At 38.7% G+C, this 19,446-nt stretch overlaps 1 protein-coding gene across 7 annotated transcripts in view; it reads right to left on the bottom strand.

The window, feature by feature from the left end:
- The window catches only part of UBE3D (ubiquitin protein ligase E3D), an 85,026-nt gene extending 66,311 nt beyond the window's left edge, over positions 1-18,715 (bottom strand). For 6 of the 7 annotated variants that reach the window (XM_027696483.1, XM_027696499.1, XM_027696477.1 and 3 more), the window contains exons 1-7: positions 18,620-18,715; positions 18,043-18,245; positions 15,820-15,910; positions 11,854-12,085; positions 7,543-7,612; positions 5,118-5,187; positions 4,436-4,544 (exon numbers count right to left, since the gene is read on the bottom strand). In XM_027696483.1, coding sequence (XP_027552284.1) covers positions 4,436-4,544; positions 5,118-5,187; positions 7,543-7,612; positions 11,854-12,085; positions 15,820-15,910; positions 18,043-18,245; positions 18,620-18,681 — 837 coding nt within the window. In that variant the 5' untranslated portion in view covers positions 18,682-18,715. Of the gene's footprint in view, positions 1-4,435; positions 4,545-5,117; positions 5,188-7,542; positions 7,613-11,853; positions 12,086-15,819; positions 15,911-17,949; positions 18,246-18,619 lie in introns of those variants that run through there. The other variant, XM_027696509.1, reaches the window with a different exon arrangement.
- Between the last annotated feature and the right edge of the window lie 731 nt (positions 18,716-19,446).

Raw genomic sequence — 19,446 nt, 5'->3', positions numbered from 1 at the left:
ATGACTAGATGCAGCTAAGACATGCAAGGAAGAAGACACCAATTAACATGGTCTAAAAGGAACGCTGAGATTTACAAACAGCTGTAACAAACCCTTACTTGGAAAATAAATCTTTATCACATTTCATAATGGGACTGGCATTCTTCAGCACTATTTGTTCCCAGAAATTCAGGGGATATTTACTGGAGCAAGTTTTGAGAAATCAGAACTTTTTGCATCACATTAAGGATCTTATTTAATCTTTGTGTGATTGGGCATCAGTGTTCCGACTTGGAAACAGGGCTTTCATGCTAAACACTGTACAAAAAAAGTCAGGCTTTTCCTTTATTCACAGCCTGCAGCAGTGAAGTGATACGAGTTAACAATGGAAATCAATTTTTGCAAATGCAGAGCCTGTATGAAATGTTTATATATGAAATATTTATCATAGAAAACAGGATTTATGCAGTGCTGCTCACCAGAGAGCAATCTTCTGCTTCTCATGATCTAATCAGCTTCAAGTAAAACAAGTTACATGATGTTAGGTAGCAGACACATGATATCCCCTGGTGGAGGGAAAAAGCCACCATTAACAGGACACATAGTATATGTTGTAATTGAATGTGACAGTCACAATTTATCAGAGCCCAAGGCTCAGAACATTACAGTGGAAGCTTCATAAAGAAGGAATGAGATATATTGATAAAGATATCTTGGGAGGGATGGGAGGAGGAGAATCACTTTAGCATATGCACATAAATGATGACAAGCAACTGCACTTGGCTTAGCAAGGGGTGTTCATCAGTTTTGCTCTGGTAACTCAATGTACACATTTATAGCCTGAAGTGCAAAATACACCTCATTAGCTGGGACCATTACACAAGGTGCTTTAAGCCAAGTGCTGAGGAGGTGTTGGAGACAATGGTGAAAAAAGAGAAGTGCCCTATACACACAGGCCACTGTGAACACTTTTAATGAAACAGAATTTCTTCCTTTTGAAATTACTACCAATTCCCTATGAAGGAGCTTCCTGGGATGCTTTTCAGAAGGGGAATATGCTTCAAACTAGTCTAGGGAACAATGCAGCCAATAGATGTCTACTCCTCTCAGAATCCTTCTGTAATTTGCCTTAGATAAAGCAACCAAAGCATTTCATTTGCAACACGGTTCCATCAGACAAGAACTTCTTTCCATCACAAGTGTTGACATATGGCATCTGACAATCACGTTCTACCACTTGTTCAGAATATGTCTTTGTCTCAACAGCAATGTAATAGGTCTGTATTAATAATTTAGCACACAATACAGAGAAAGAAAATGGGGGTGGAAGGACTCCTGGCCATGAGAAAATCAAACTTCTGAACTACATTTACTTCTTTCGGCAGTATTTTCATTCTTTTCCTCATGCATGAATTAATTTTGATCTTGCTTTCGGTCTGAATGAACAACCTCTCACCCAGACTCAGTGTGTTGACTCAAAGCAGTTTATATGTTATTTCTGGCTAAGACAGTTTCATATTTTGATCTGTGCTTTCAACTACATTATTCACAACGTGTTGTCTTTCCTTCCTTTCTACCACTTTGTACGGTAGAGCTCGCACAACCAACTTCCCTTCATATTAACTCCAGTAAGTAAAGAACCTTTACAGGAAGATAAATATATAAAGTTTAGAATTCATTCATAGTGTGATTGATGACTTTTTCTGAAATGACAGCATAAGAAGGAAGTCTGTGGGTTTTTGTTGGTCTTTTTTTCATTGTTTTCTTTTACTTTTAAATCACTTTGTCAATAGACCTCAAAGATGTTAGGAGAAAAGCTACAACAAATCTATCTCAGTTATACTTCATGGGACTCGATCCAGGTAGGTGAAATACTACAATTTTGTGAACAATTAGGCATCAATTCAAACTTAATAGGGGGATAAAAAAAGCTTTTATTTTTCCTTGCTAGTTCTTTCTTAGTTATTGCAGGCATTATTATTACTTTCATCATCACACAGGTCACTAATGCAAACACCTTTCATTACAGCTACTTTGTCCTCACATTCAGACTATTCAGGTGAAGATGTGGTTTGCACATATTTCACAAAGAATAAAGGTCGCTAAGAGAACTGGGTAGCTAAGTCTCAACAAGGTTTTCATTAACGCACTTCTTGATCACTGCAACGTCCACCCCTTCTCCATTCTTAACAAATGCAAACTTGTTTTGCACATGCTCTTCAAGACATGGCCCAACAATCAGGTCCCTCTCATTTTGTTACACATTAAATTTCTTGGGATATCTTCCCACTCCCTCTCCAATCACTCCTGAAATACAAGCTGCCTTACTTTCAAGGCACTTTACACTTTACACTCCAAAAAAGGTCTTTCATTCAGTACTGAAAGACTGGAGATAGTATTTAAACTCTACCACATACTTTTTGATTTTCAAAGATGTATCTTTTTGGGTTTTATCAGGTTGATCCCATCCATTATATGAATTCCCTGTATCTATCCAGGAAACTACTTATTTACCTCTTTCAAAGCTATACTTTTTTACAGTACAGAAAAAACCAGACATCTATTAAGATGCTGCTATGCTGATCAATGATGTACCATTTTGCTCATGTTCTCCTATCTCACTGTCCATTTGCTCCTCCTCTTATTCTTAGCTTGTAAGTCATGTAAGGTAGGGAACACTTCAGCAATTTAGCAAAGAGAGGAGGCAAGTGATTCACCTTTTACAGAATGTAGAGAGGGCAGACATATAGTTAGGATAAATAAGGAAATCTGTATGCACCACTTTTTTTTTTCCTGAGACAAAGAGACTTTTATTTATTAACATCCTTTAAAAAAAACCCCAACATAAGTAGTATATACCTTGAAAGACAGAATAAGTATAACTTAAACAACAGAAACTCATATTATGATATCTGCAAATAACATAACTGGTAATGTTAAGTGATACATACAGAGGAAACACGGAAAACAAGTGTACATAAACAGAGTTTAAATTATACTTGTGTCCGCAAGGCCTCTGAGCCCTAAGACTTAACCCACAACTCCAGAATACCTGTTGATGTGTATACAGTTGCCAGAACCTAACTCCAGACATGAGTAAGGGTTTTCTGATGTTAAACACAAAGAACACCCCCAAAAAACTAGTAACTAACTAATAAAAAAGGAAGAGATGCCAATCAGAAGCCAGCCCTATCTAATTCAACCTGCTCCTCTAATCAATACATCAGCAAAAATGCAACTCAGAGCTAAGAGTAATGGCAATCTACTAAACAAAGTGATTTTTCTGTTAGAAAATAACCAGTTTGTTCTGTGTAAGCTACTAGACTTAAGCAGTAGAATTTTAGGTAACTTGGAAACACATAAGCTACAAAGAAAAATCACAACAACTTTTAATGACTCCTCAATTAGATAACACATAGTGACAATTACAGGTCTGCCCATGAAACCTTAATTTTGCCATCACAAAAGAGGTATTTCTCAGTGGTTGTACAAATGTTATCTTGGCACTAAAATTTACTTAAAAGCAAGAGATATACACTTTCTTCAGCATCTGGGTGTTCAGAAACAACAGAACTTGGACAATGCATATATAAAACAATTTATGTAATTAGATTGTCTGCCTCAAGAAAGTGCATCTATAAGTTTATCCAGGGCAGGAATCTATAATCATGTATTTCTTTATCTTTGTGTCTATGAATTTTTTGTATAAACTGTAAAAATACAAACGCTATACCTATATTTAGTTCAGGAATAAAAGAAAATATCCTTAGTTACAACAAGTGTATAGTATTAAAATAATTCCTATCCACCTTAAAAGTTTGATGAATCTAGCTGTCACTATTTAAATATCAAGCTTAACCAAGTTTAGCAGCACTGGAACACTTAAGTATAATAGACAATTTTAGTTTTGTTTGCACTTCACTTTGCAATGCAATGTACTGACTACATTAGTAGTCCCTGCTGGTTGTAGTGGTTTGAGCCAGGTTTTCCCCCTGAAGCTGAAAGTGGTAACCCCCAGGGGGTGGGGGGGCTAGGAATAGGAATTGGATTTTGGGCCATGACATGACTTAAGACAATACATGGGAAAGATGCTATGCAACTTGATTCACTTCTAGTTATTAAAGATAAGAAGCACTGGAGCAAGAAGATGGGATATATATTAAAAAGTTAAAATTTAAACTTTCCATGTTTTCTGAATACAAACCAGTGTTACCTCTGGTGTGTCTGTAGTACTTTCATTAATGTCACAACAAGAGAAAATTTCTACATGTACATCTACTTACATTAAAGAACTTGGAGATTTCTTACTTGAACACAACTCCTCAGAACTACTTCAAGAATTTGAATTTGTTAATTTTCTTTAAACATACAATAACAAACAGCATAAATAATAAATTTTAGGAGCTGGGATACATAGGTTAAACTTTTTCAGTAAGATGAAGATTTAAAAACTTACCAGAATATAGGTTTTTCCATTATCCCCTTTTACAGTGAATCTAAATGTGCTTTTAGCAGAGGATAATTCCAAAAGACACTGAGCAACCATGCTCTGCACAAATTGAGACCTGTTTAAGAATGAGCCACATATTATATGTTTTCATAACAGTTAAATGGGCAAAGTCATTCATATCAATGCACTACAGATATATGATTATCTCTGTACTGTCAATTTCACTATATCCTACAATTTTCTATTTCCTGAAACAGGAATTTTTTAACAGACCAGCATTCTAAATTGCTCCACATCCTTTATTTGGGCTGACACCAAATGTCAAACGCTGAATAAAAGCTTTCCCTTTACACATATGATCTTTACACAAAGTTCAGAATGATGCACGTATTTCAAATACAATTTACAAAAAGAGAGAACTGCGACTAATGGTAGTACATGATACAAGATAGATCAGATTCTGTTTCATCTTAGTCTTAATTTCAAACTGAATTGCTTGAAATTTCAAAAATCTCAGTTCCAATTAAATATTTCAAGCTTTACTTAATTTAACTTTACATGATGGGATGATCACGTAAAATTGCACTGTTAATTATATGTAATTATGCAAGAAACTACAACATTAGAGCATTTCTAGCATCCTTTCTAAAACATACACTTGAGCAAATTTCCTGGGTTTTTTTGTTACCTTGGTATTGGGCTGAAATTTCCCTCAGATGGTTGAATAATCACTTCAGTGACATAATATTTAATGGTATCTAAAATGACAAAAACATTTTTGAAGTATAATAGAATAACCAACTTGTTAAGATTAGACTACAAGACAGCCTATCACTAAACTAATTAAACATTTGTTCAGTACTCCATTAAGAAATGCGGCAGACGGTCAAATTCTGCTTTGGTTTGTAGGAGGTGAAGCAACCATAACAAAAAACCTACATTGCCTGAAGAAAACTGTTCTGAGCTAATTACATGATCAGCAATTTATCATTCATATTGATCTTCATTAACGCTGGGAACAATCACCTTGAAACAAAGCAAGAGCTCAAGCCAAACCTGAAAGATGAATTGAATGGACTTTCCTAAAGCACTGAGATCAGCATAGCTTACATAAGTATTTTAGTACCCTCTGCTGCTCAGTAATGCTGCAGTGAATCACAAGAGACAGTTTTAATAACAGCACACACAGGGGAATAATTTTCTTCTTTGCTCAAAGAACAGAATGGAACTTCTTTCCAAAAATCACACTTACTCAACACTAGCACTGCATACGTTCTGAGTTTCAGTGTAACTGTTCACCAAAAGCTTCACTAAGACAGCCTTTAACAATAAATGTAAGTGTTTGAGGACATAATTTAATCCCCATCAATAAAGTCAGGTCAAAGATGATCATACTGAAGATCTGGGTCTAAGCTGCAAATACAGCCTATGAGAGGGCCAGCAAAACAGGTTAAATATAGAGAGTAATAAATACATTCTACTAAGCCTTAGCATGTCAGCAGCTGGAAGATTCATCGGTTCCATAAATTTTAATGGTGAAAAGGATCATCTCATCTGATCTCTGTCCACATATACCATTAAAACTGAATGAAAGTAAGCATTTCAGGAAAACACTTAATGTGTTTTAAAGACTCCAAAGGCTTGGTAATCCAATACCTTCTCTAGATAAGTATTACACTTTTTAAATTATCTTCACTGTTAGGAAATTATATTTTACCTCTAAGTTTAATATAGTCTGCTCCACGTTGTGCTAGTCCAAGGAGACAGGAGGAAAATAAAGTTCAGTCCCTTTTGTTCTTCACCCATTACCCTGACTCAGGAATTAGTGCTACTGCTACAACGGTATTGAGAATTCAGGAGATGTTTGCTAGCAGAGAGATAGAAGGTGTGATTTCCCAAGAAAAAATCATACGAGTGTCTGTAGGTAGAGCTGGGGAGAAATTCAAACCCAAATGTGGCCTCCACAGCTACACCACTCTAATCAGAGTCAAGGCACTGATATCTGCTCAGGAGGAAGTACTAAACCATGACAGTCAAGTTTGTTCTCTAGTCCCTTTTCACAGAGATGGTTCTGCCTAGACTTATACCATATATTGCTCATTAGTTTGTCTGTTTTTTGAACTCTGAATTTCCTACAGTACTGAAGAAACGTGGTCAAAACAATGGATATGCTATCTAACTTCAGCTATGTGCAGAGTCCACACCAAATCCATGCACATCTATACAGCGTTTTTCACGCTCTTTTCCAAGCACTCCTTTCCCAAAGTCACATCCTGCTTTGGAGGCTTTCAAACATTTTACCTTAAATTTGGTTTTATTAAAGCCTGTGTTGTTCAGATCCCAGTACAGGACAATCAGAATGTTCTGTACAGAAGACCTTCTGTCTTGCATCACCTCGTGACTTACTTCTTAAACAGGCTTTGCATTTTCTGAGAAGTTTTTATATTCACCAGATCTCTGAACTGAAAGAGGCTCACACTGACTGATGCAGTGGAATAGAGGCAGAATGAAGGAATGAACCCTGCTACTAACAGTCTTATCATTGCTTCTCTCCTGTTAAAGCTGAATTTTAAATACGACCAGATCTTTAGACTACTTCTGGTAAAACCCGGCTGATTCAGTATAATTACACTTTTAAACCATCATCAAATGAGGACGAGACATAACCTGCTTCTTTGACAAGGCTTTCTTCCCACAAAACCAGGCTGACTGTTAGCAACCATATCTTCAGCTTCTAGTTCTGTGTTGATCAAGTTCTGAATTAGCCTCTCAATTATTCTGTAGAACTGACAGGAAAATAAACAACCTGTAATTTCTCAAGGTTCCTTTTTTACTGAGCTTCCTAATAAACTGGAATCATGCATTGAGTCTTCCAAAGCTTAAAAATTAGCCAAATATGCCACAGAAACAAGGATGAGGAAAATCCCTGCTGAAAGTCACTTTCAAGGTCTAACAGTGGAATAAACAACCTCATCTGTTCCAGAAGGAAATGGGATGAACACACAGGAATCAGCCCTGCACCTTACTGATAAAACTACTTTCCTTCAGAGTTTTTAACCTCCAGTGCTCAATGGCTGATGCAGCCAAGTCTAGTTTTGTTTGCACACTCATACCTGATGATATTGTTTCTCCCAGCATTGTCTTGCAGCGCTTACAAATTACTCTGGTATTTTCCTTGGATTTCTGTAGGACAAAGAAATATCATTTAAATGTCACTCTGATATTCTGAAAAAGGAATGCATAATTGTAATATAATCTACAGAGTAGACAGTAAACTTCATATTTCTTTCTGTTCTGTTTATGTTTACATGAACACATATTTGCCTTCACTATTTCAGCTCTCTATAGCTGGACTTGCTTGCAAGTTTCATACTAGTTTTAAAATCTGGCAATATATCCTGACCTCACAGTAAAATAATGCACATGAAATGAAATACTCCATAATATATACCTAAAATAATATGATGCAAAGTAGTGACTACCATTACTCAGTAGAAAATTCTAGCCACTGTGGACAGTTTTATATGAGTCAAATACCAGTTCAACATTCAGCAGATAGTAGAAAATGTCCACAAACTGTTCGGAGTTACTAGAAAAGAGCTGAAGAACACAATATAGCATGATATTCCAGAAAGATGCAGTCTATTCTGTTCTTGAACAACCTTTCTCCCTCAATTCAAGCAGAAACAGAAAAGGTATTGACAAAGAATAATTGTGAGAGGCGCAAAACAGTCTCAATATGTGTCAAGAAAATACATGTAATAGAAGGAAGCACCCAAGACAGAAAACTGAGGGCTATCACTGAGACACATAAAACCACTAATGTTTAGGAAAAGCTGAATAGAAAAAAAAACAATTGCTCTCATAGCTCATGCCATGAAATTATAGAATCACAGCATCAACTAGGTTGGAAAAGACCTCTGAGATCATCGAGTTCTGTTTGCATCAAAGAAAAGGAAAGCATTTGTCACACAATGCATAATATAGTTTGGTACTCACTATAGGAAAGTATTTTTCATAGTGAAAGTATACACAAGTTCAAAAAGTTTTCAAAAATTCAGAGAAAATGTTCATCAAAGTCTTATTAAAAATAAAAAATGTGGATAAGAGTATCTAGTTCAAGAAGACTCTACAATCTTCAAAAGATAACTCAATACTTGCCTTACTCTTATGTATCCATTACAGCCCTTTGAAAAAGATCTCATTTCGGCATGAAATCTGCCCTATAACACTCCTACTAATTACAGTGTTAATATTTAAATTCAGTATCAAACAAGTAAGTACAACTCCTGCTTTAATCCAGAGTCCAAAACTGGTTCTGCGTGGGCTTATTAACCTGGATGTAGCACGCTACAGCTCTGGTCTGAAAGCAGTACATATATATAACATCTATAATGGTCACAAATGACAAATCAAACTAAATGGCCCAGGAAGAGCCCAAGAGTTGACGACGTTGGAACTACAGCCTCCTTGTTATGGAGATCAGAAGAAATATCTGGTTCATATATATGCAGTTACCCCCTTTCCCAATTCCTACCTGGCTACTCCTCTCAAACATACACAGTAAAATTACTTGCTTGATGTGAAACACAAGGATAAGTAGACAAGGTTTTGTGAATACCAGTATTTGAGACAGGTACAAATACTGCACAGTACAAGTATAGAATATATACAGTACTTCCTTGAAAGCTACAACTTGAGTATTTTTTTCTGACTACAGTTACAGATGCTGGCTGAGAATTGTGCAGTACGCTACTAAAAAAACACCACTACCTCACTGGATCATGCTTCAATGGAAAAAGCAACAGTTCTAGCTTGACTAATTAAATCAATACATCTATTTGACAACTTGCAGCTGCTGGCAATCTGCAGGTGGAGGTGGATCACAAGCCTAATATTTTCTGTTTCTATTCCTAAGGATCCCTGATATGGTGTCAGGGAAAAAGAGTTTCCCCAAGAGATACTATTAGGATGCTGCAACACCATGTGACATTTAAAAACTATGTTACTCTGGAAGACTAATAGATGTGAAAAATATGTTTGCAGTGGACGGATGCTGTCTTGGTCCCAGTGGAGTCTGGAAAACATTGTTTAAGCATCTCTGGTACATTCCTGCTACTATTTTGGTCATAGGCAAACACTTCCCAAAGAACTGCAATGCAATTAAAAAAGAACTTTCATACTGGGACAGGCTGCAACAAAATTCTCTGAAATGAGAACATTTATGCCAATAGCAATCCATCTTGCCTATAACTTTCTATTACTCATATTATGGAAGAATTTTCTGCTTCAGTATGAGGGCTTTTTCCTTATTAGTCCAGTTTCTGCTGGATCTTAGAGTTTTGCTCATTTGCTTGGCAACTGAGTGATGCTGGAAATAAGCAAATACAGAAATGAGAATTCAGTGCTAGTATGAAAGATGTAGAAAGAGGGATTTGACACAAACAAGCAATAAATTCTCAACTCTTTTTTTTTTTTAGCTTTAGAAAGATACGGGAAAATCAGAATGTGTTATGGGTTCAGATGTGGCTGTCTTACATTCCTAGGACACAGTAAGGACATTGAGTTTCTTTGACTGTTCTGTCTAGAGAAGGGGACCTGACATCCCACATTATAGCTCTTCATGTTGACGTTTCTCAGGCATTTAAGGAAGCAAACATAAAAATTCATTACACTAAACTACTATAGTATGCCTCTGACATAAAACAGCCTTCTCCCTCATTTAAAAGTCCATCTGTTATCCTGGTGTGACCCACATCTCTGTAACATCTTTGTTCTGCATCCTTTTATTATGTGTTTGTCTCAAAATCAATCCTTTGCTGCCAAACATTCTCTTTGACTGACAAAGAAGTGTGCAATATGAACTCCACACACCCTGCCTCTTCCCATATTTGTTCCCATTCTTCTAAGATCTCTTTTAAGACTGCTGAAATGTGAGAATTCATTTTGGGGACCTCTGGCATAAAGCACTGTCTTCTTTGAAATTCATAATCTTCTACTCCACCTCCTTCTTAAGGAAACTTAGAAGAAATAACTCCAATTGTCACAGAGTTAATCCAAATTAATCTGCTTCTCCCATGCTGATATCCTTTCAGGGTACCAGTCCTTATTTTCCCCTCCCCATATTCTGCTTTTCAAAGAACAATGGAACAAGAAACGAAGGGGACCATAGCAGTAAGAGTTGGAGATATGGACTATAGGACAAAACTGTTCCCCAGGCATTGCATCAGCAACCACTGAATTGTGAGAATTTTACTAGGGATAATACAAATCACTAAAACAGCAGCAGCAGCTGGAAATCAGGGTCTCTGGTGTTAGTTCTCAACAGATTAAAAGTCTCATGCTGGGAATCTGGATATAGAAAGTCATCAGCTGTTACAGACACAAACTGCCAAGGTTGCAATGGTTCCCGTAATTGTAGAAGGATTTCAATAATTAGGTTTAATACTTGGTATTGGGAGAAAATATGGTATCTTCAGGCCCAGTCTTTGTCAGCATAAATGCAGACAAGCTTTATGGAAATGTAGGCTAAATTCCTGGATGTTCTTCTGGCAGAAGAAAAGATTACTGAAATTATATAAACGTGCTATACCTCCAGGATGAGTAAAGCACTGAATTTTCTTTCTTCATGGGTTTTATCCCACCATTGAAACATCAGCATCCCTAAAAATGTTTTTTTCCCTGGAAACAACAAATTTTGACATTTCTGAGCCAAATGACAGCCTTCTTCCTAGAGACTCAGCTGATGAATATATCCCATCCTGGAACACCTCAGAAACATCCACAGGAAGAGCTATAATGTGACATGGCAGGTGCCCTCTCTAGACAGAACAGTCAAACAAACTCAATTTCCTTCTAAGAAGTAAGACAGCCACATCTGAACCCATAACACATTTCTAAGCATTTTGCTTTCTAAAGTAAAAAAAAAAAGAAAAAAAATTCCCACCTCCCTTTGATCATATTTATGGTTTTGCTTCCAGTCATAGTTTGAGAAGAAAAATAATTGTTATTCCAGTTTCCTCCTCATTCTTTGCTCCACTATCCTTTGACAAACACCTAACCCATTACAGTTATTATCTTACTAAATTTCAATGTCCTTCTGCCCTTCACTCGGGATATTTTTTTGGGAAAACTTTTGGATTTAGAACTGCATAAATGTAAACCTTCTAATTCAGTTTATAGGACAAAGTTCTTCTTGCATATCTAGGTCAATATCAAGACTGTGGTGTGAGATTAAAAACGGTAAAACATAGCTTAGAATATTTTCTGGCTTCTGTAGAACTGGATGTCAAGAACTCTCAATGACCTTCAAAACAGCTTTGTAATACATACAAGTTAAACAAGCCAGGAAACAAAAAAAGTACTTTATAATTTAAAAAGTCCAAATGCATTCACCTGAGAATTATATCAAGAAAACACTTTACCAAGTTGAAGCCACTCTGCAAAGCATGGTGTCCAGTCTCTGAGCAGCACATGAGAGATTCAGGCACATGTGATTCATTTCCTGAATTCACCATAAAAAAAGTGTCTCCAAGAAAACAGTCATCATGCTGAGGGTGCAAAGTGCTTCTGGCAAAGGGGTTAGGGTGACAACACCACTCTTCAACTAAATCACTCCAGTTTTCACTCGGTAGAGGAAGAACTCTAAGAAATTTCCTAAGAGGGAACAAGAAACAAACATTTCAATATATTATAATTCTTTTCTAAGTCACTAAAAGAGAGCTTGGACTCCTTGCACAGAGGGGGAGGAGGGAGAAGTATGGCATTTTCTCAAAAGAAAGTACTTGACTCTCTTTTGAGTCAAAGGTACTTTCTTTGGGTGAATTCTGAGAAAGCCATGGCTGAGTGTTTCCTGCCAAGTTTGTGATAAAACATTTCCCAAGGGTGAATGTGAAGTGATTAAAAGGCAGAATTTGGTATAATCTTACCTTGAAATGAATCATATGTCAAAAATAAACAGTTCTACCCAATCATGAAAAATACAGCAATGGGCATTTTGCAATTACACTTATTATTACTTGTAAAGTTCTCTTGCACCAAATGTTGATACAAAACCAACAGAAACAGACTCGTGCCACAGCAAGATTCAGCATGTACTTTGAAGCCCTTCAGAGTCAGATACCAGACTTTGAAAAAGGTAAATCCTGACAAAAATACCACAATACCTCTTCATTAAAAAAACAGAAACAAACAAAACGACAAACAAAGGATAATGCAATCTTAATTCAGATTCCGGTACTCAGATCCAACTTTCAGAAGTCACATTAAAAAAAAACACAAATCCCTTTCTCCTGGGTAGCTGTAGAACCAAGGATGCTGCTTCAGGACACACCAGACTTTGCCTTTGTTATCAGTTGTACTGGGTTTGCGTTTTCTGCTCTCTGCCTAGTTTCCTTAAATGCTTTCCTTTTGTTCCCCTATTTATTCTGCTGCCACCTGAAACCTTTACACAGAGTTTCTTGATTCTACTTCTTACTTTAAACTTGCAAATACGACTTTGCTTATGGTACTACTCTGCAAATAAAAACACAGCTGCTAAGCCAATAGTTAGAAATCCTCCCTTTCTTGCAGTTCCCAAACTAATCTTTTCTGAGGATGTCAATTCTTCCCATTGTAGTTTCTTGTCCCTTTTGAATTGATCAATCAGTGAAAGTAAAATCTCTTATCAAAAAATCCTTCCTCCTAGATCGACAATACATTTTAAACTGTGCTTGCCCTACCTGCACATCAAAGTTGGAATAACTCGTCCTCTGACCCAGCTTTACCATAACTAAGATAACGTCTCAGCACTACCCATCTCTGTCTTCATTTTCTGTGCTCTTACGTATTGCCTGAGATACAACCCAATACTGCCAAGGTGAGATTTTAATTCTGGTATTAGCCCAATGACTCATTCTTCACCAGCCTTCACAATTAGTTCCAATGCCTGGACTCACACTGTAAATAAAAAACTATGTATTGCTCTTTACACTAAAGAACAAATAGCTGGTATTGCTCAGCAACGTTTTTACAAGTGTTACATACAGGAGAAAAAAAAGCCAAAGACTACCTTAAGCTGCATACTAAAGCTGTCCCAATTCATTACATCACCCTTTCTTTACTCTCACAGTCTAGAGCACCAGGATCTTCACTTCTTTTCCAACAAAAGCAGTTGCTCCAACCAGTAGGAATTTCCTAAACAGACTCTCTTAACTTTGAGCTATACCGAAAATACAGCATTTCCACTATATTTTAGGTTTTCACCACTCATAGGCAGGAAGCCACATCCTGCATTATCAGAACTGGAAAAATGTAACACTAATGAAAATGAAGTTTTCTGGAAAAACAAACAAACAAAAACAACTTGAGGTTCACTGGGTGCTGACTAAATTGAGGCTGCTAAACACAGTGATAAAACCTAGCAGACAGGGGGACTTATGTCCCCAAACTTGCTCCTAATAACAACTGAGATTCTACTTGAAAATAGTTAGCTAGGCTGCCTTCATGGTCAGAGCAACAAACAATTTTTAGGTTGGGACCTTTCCCCTGTCCAGCTGAGGAGGGGAGTAAAGGAGCAGCTTTGGTGGGCACCTGGTATCCACCCACCACAAACGTTTAAGAATTTCTTCATGACAGAAATAAAGCCTTAAAGAATTATTTTATATATAAGCTATACTTAGCCCACCTGGAAGGAGAGAAAGAAAAATGAAAGCATCTCAAATTCTTTGCAGTTCTTACATCGTGGAAGAAAAAAAAATCTAATCACTTCCTCTAACATGGATAATGTGAGAGTAATGGAGAAGAATCAGAGAACATTCCCCTAACCTCTGAAGAGCAATCAGATTCAAAGAAGGAAACAGACTGAACCAGAGGATTTCAGAAAACGCGTAGTCGATTTTCTTGCACCAAGGAAGGTTTACTTACATTTAAACCATTCCAAATATATTTCTCTAATCCAACCTTTAAAATTATGGCTGCTTACGCAGTCTTTAACAGTACATAAGATTTAGAATAGGTTTGTGGCAGGTTTGGATTTTTTTTCATTTTTAACCTGAATTGCTCTTGCTTCAGCTGAAGACTACTGGCACCTTCTTTGCATTAACTTCTTAGATATTGCAAGAGTCTTATGTCTTCTCCACAACTTTATCTAAACTAAATCCCATTTATTTCAATTTATTCTCAAAGATATTATTTTCTAGATCTCAGGTTTTTCTTATTACAGACCCTTTTCTAGTAATTCACACATTAATGAGTTCTCCTTCACACAGTCATGTAATTTCAATCCCTCCACCTGTGTTGCCACTGTCATATTTAACTCTCCCCAAAGAAATGAACACATGAATTCTGTAGCTGAAAGTTCTGACTATGCTACTCTCTTCTTTTTGGAAATGCTGGGACAGAAGGTGTTGGATACACTGGTAGTTCCACTCTTCTACCCTTGTCTTAGTCTTTTTTATTGGCAATATTCAAGGGGCTCAGAGGTTCCCTGCAAGAAGAAATGCCAAGTAAAGAGCCATGCACATGCATTTTTTTTCCTTTCTCAAAAATTCTGCTTGCATTATGTTATAGGGTTCAGAATCAAAAGATTTAAACTCCATGCATATGAATTTGATGTGCTGAAATTCAGAAAAACACCCACTGAGATATGAAAATATAAAAGTGCAGTATGTTTTGAAAGGAAACGCTACTGACTAGAAATTAGAAGTTTCACTACTCTGCAAATGCATCAAAATAAGAGTTATTACTAGATTTTCTGATGAGATATTTCAGAAGAGAAAGCCAAAAAATCCTCGTTCAGTTACATTCAGGCTAGCCATAAGTCCATACTTATGACAAGAAAGTAACAAAGTATTAGAGGTCACACAGATCACAAAAAGCTGTAAGCACATCTATAACAATTCTTATATATACAGCTGAAGCTGTCAAAATTGTTCATCAAAAGAGCCAGACAATGCAGCAGCTTTTTACTGAAATTCTCATTCACTCTGCAGACTTCGTAAGGAACAGAGACAAGGCCGAGTCACACCTCTAAGACTGAGCTCCTGTGTTCTCCAAATTCAGCACCCCAGAACTATGTGGAGGTAGGATTTGTTTAACAGATAGAGGGGAGTTGTGGTCAACATCCCCATTCTGAGCAGCCACTCTAATTACAGTACGATGACTGAAGGAAATTTACAAGATACTGAAAAGAACAGAAGAGGATGCCTGAAGTGCAGAGGAAGAAAGAAATCAAGAATTAAATCAATGGTTAAAAACTGCTTCAGGTAATTTTGCTTTTTGTCATTCAAATGTGTTCTGGTCTATCAATTTCAAAACAAATAACTTTCAGCATTCTCTAAATAGACAAAATAATGTGAATACGAATCACTATGGCACTTATTGCTATAAATACAAGACACTGCAGTACTCACCGGTCTTTTACTATGATGTCACCACAGGACTGACAGTAAAAGACGTATTTCTTGTGGGGTTTCAGGCTTTCCCTCAAAGTAAAAGCCAGATCTATTAATAAAAGCAAACATATTAATCTTCGAAACTGTGTAAAATTTTCGGTCACTTGTACAGAAAAATCCTGCCAAATACCTCAAACCAAGAAAGATAAATCTAACAAACAATGCAAGATGCTGACATTTTAAACACAACCTTCATTTATTTACCTGTAGAAACATGTATTTAGATTGAGGAAAAACTTGCCATCTCCACCTCATGCTTTATATTGCTGAGTAGGAACTGTATATGTGAACAATAATTTTCAAGGTGCAAATCCTCTCCACAGGGGGAGCTGAGATATAGATATCATTAGAGAGATTGTATAAATCAAAATTCAATGCCACTCTTTTGTAATAATATTTCTGATACTCAGTGTCTCTGCAATATGACGATACACCCCAATAGGTAACACAAAGTAGTCAGGACAGGGAGCAGAGGGAGGCATCAGTTTTAAATTTTCAGGCATATAAGAGGCCAGCCACTGTAGTACCAGTCCAGGAAAAGATAGTGAGCAACGGCCTCTGCAGGCCAGCAAAGCAAAAACAGTCTCACAAAAGCCTGCTTAGACAACTTTTCCAAATTAAAAAAGAAGCTATAAAAGCCTCCACAAATTACCCAACAATATGAAGTGGAAGAAAAGTAAGACTTTAAGCCAAGCTCTGTGTATGAATATGCTCTGCATCGCCCACTTTCTCAAATTTAAGAACCAAAGTATATTCTCAGCACTGGCATTCAGTACTTAAATTTAGGATTCAACCACAAGAGAAAACTACTTTAAAAGGTTCCAGAATTTCATGTAAGAGACAACTAGTTTTGCATAACAATATTAGCATTAAAGGCTAACTAAGATTTTCCAATATAAACATTGATTACCATCTGGTTCACATACATGTTTTTCACTAGTATGAATTTCCAAGGTAAATTTTTAAAACTTCATCACTGGTCTCCTCAAGCATGTCTCATTAATAGGACACACTAAATAATTTTAGTATAATTGAATTTTTAAAGCACATGCATAATTACAGATTAAAGTACAGATGCAACCTCAACATATCCTAAAATCAACAGAGCATTCCAATGCGTTTCTGGCGCTGAAATCATTGCTGTATATCACACACTTTATTGGCCATTTCTACTTTAAAACCACAGAATGGCAATTCTGTGTTATTTAATTTATCTTTCTGTGTCACATCCTATGCCATGAATCTAAACATATTGAGCTTCAACGCCAGGATGAAAGAAAGCACCAGCTATACTACCATGCTTTCTATTTATTGCAAAGACATCCTAAACCTGAATTAGCATCATGGAAGTAAAGAAGGTAACTCTGCAGATTTTACCTGTGACATTAACCTATGCAAACCCCGGCTGTGAGAACAAAGAGCCCCAACACAAACCCACAATCCTTTATGATTAAGCAGTCAGGGATGGATAACCTTAGTCTGATAGCCTGGATGAATCAGATGACAGTATTTTTGTAGTGATAGGACAAGGACTAATAGGTACAAACGGAAAGAGGGGAAATTAATGTTAGATATTAAAAAAAATTCTTTATTGTGAGACACTCAGAGAGGTTACCCCGGGTGGATGCCCCATTCCTGGAAGTGTTGAAGGCCAGGTTGGATGAGGCCTTGAGCAACCTGGTCTAGTAAGAGGTGTCTCTGTCCATGGCAAGGGGAAGCTGGGACAAGATGATCTTTAAGGTCTCTTCCAACCCCTTAACATTTTATGATTTTCAGCTACTAAACATGAAACAGGAGAGAAATTAAATAATTTGGAAGTACTACGGGGAAGCATGGGTGGAGGAATTGACTCTCAAAACTCCTACACTCCACGTCTCCCTTTCGTTACGTCATTCTAACTGCACTTCAATATTTTAAAAGTGACAACTCCATTAAAATTTTCTAAGTTCCTATTTACACCTTCAAGTCAGAGCTAAGACAGCCTTTGAGAAACAGCAACAACACACACTAAGCGCGAACCATCGGCTTCAGGTCGAGGGACGGACTGACAAGGGGAAGAATCAGGGGTGTTTTTCCTATAGAATCTACACTATAAAGCCTTTCAGCTGAACCCGCGCTGTTTCAATCCCCCTCACAACGTTTTGCTGGCCGGCCCCAGTCGTGTCCCCGCCCCACCCTCACCGGCGGGGGGCGGGGGGTGGCGCAGGCGCACGCGCAGGTGCAGTCCGTCCCCGGGGAGGCGGCGGAGCCCGCGGCACGACGACGGCGCCAGCCTGACCCCTGCCGGCAGCGTTGCCGGGGCGCAGCTCCCGCTGCTCCGCACTTCCAGGGAATCCGCTGACACCGACACCTCCACCGGCGTGCCTGGATTCTCCGCCGCCGCGCTGGGGAGGAAAAGGAACGGCGTTTGCCTCGGGAAGGGGCCGTCAGGCCGAGCTGCTGACACAGGCCGGCCTGCAGCTCTCCCGCGGCCCGAGTCGCGCCCCGGAACCCATGCGGTGAACCGAAGTCTCTCGTGGGGGCGAGAAGCAACCGAGAGAAATAAACTACCGTTCTCAGGAAGCATTTATTTGCACACTAGCCCGGGCTGTGCCGAGCCGCACAGGCAGACGAAAGCGGGGGGAGGCGCCCGTACACAACCCGTTCCCCCCCATTCAAGGCTCAGGACGCCAAAAGCCAAGCCCGCCGCCCCCGCGCTCCGCCCCCGCCTTCCCCGCACGGCCCGAGCGGCGGCGGGCGGGCAGCGCCCCCGCACTACCGGATAACCAGCAACGCGCTCTGCGTCCCCCGCCTGATCTCTATGAGGAACCCTCCCGCCATGCCGGCACCGCGCAGGAAACGGCCGCTCTTGAGGCCGGCGCAGGCGCGAGGCCCCCCTTCCCGTCACAGCGCCGCCTGCATGGAATCATCATAGAATGACAGAATCATGGAATCGTTAGGGCTGGAAGAGACCTGCAAGATCATCTAGTCCAAACGTCCTCCCAGCACTACCACTGTAATCCCTACACCCCTAAATCATATCACCAGAGCCAGATCCTGACGCCTCTTAAACAATCCAGGGGATGGTGACTCCACCACCTCCCTGGGGAATCTATTCCAGTACCTCGCAACACTAACACGAAAAAATTTTTTTCTACTATCCAACCTGGATCTTGCCTGTCTCGGCTTAAGGCCATTTCCTCTTGTCCTTTTACTGAACGCACAGTAGAAGAGACCGGCCCTCACAACCTCCTTTCAGGTAGTTGTGGAGAGTGATAAGGTGCCCCCCGAGCCTCCTCAAGACTAAACAAACCCAGCTCCCTCAGCCGTTCCTCATAAGACGTTTTCTAGACCCCTCACTATCCTTATTGCCCTTCTTTGGACACGCTCCAGCACCTCGATGTCCTTTTTAAAGTGAGAGGCCCAAAACTGAATGTAGTACTCGAGGTGCAGCCTCACAAGTGCCAAGTACAGGAGGATGATCACTTCACTAGTACTGCTGGTTACACCTGGGCACACTGCTGGATCATATTGAGCCGGCTGTCACCCAGCACCCCTAAGTCCCTTTCTGCTGAACAGCTATTGCCAAACAGTGTTTGCACACTG

Source organism: Neopelma chrysocephalum, unplaced genomic scaffold (genome assembly GCF_003984885.1).
Source record: "Neopelma chrysocephalum unplaced genomic scaffold, ASM398488v2 Primary Assembly neopelma1_23b, whole genome shotgun sequence".
NCBI classification, from domain to species: Eukaryota; Metazoa; Chordata; class Aves; order Passeriformes; family Pipridae; genus Neopelma; species Neopelma chrysocephalum.
Note: the sequence above shows the minus strand (reverse complement) of the source record. Positions and strands in the feature narration are given on the sequence as shown.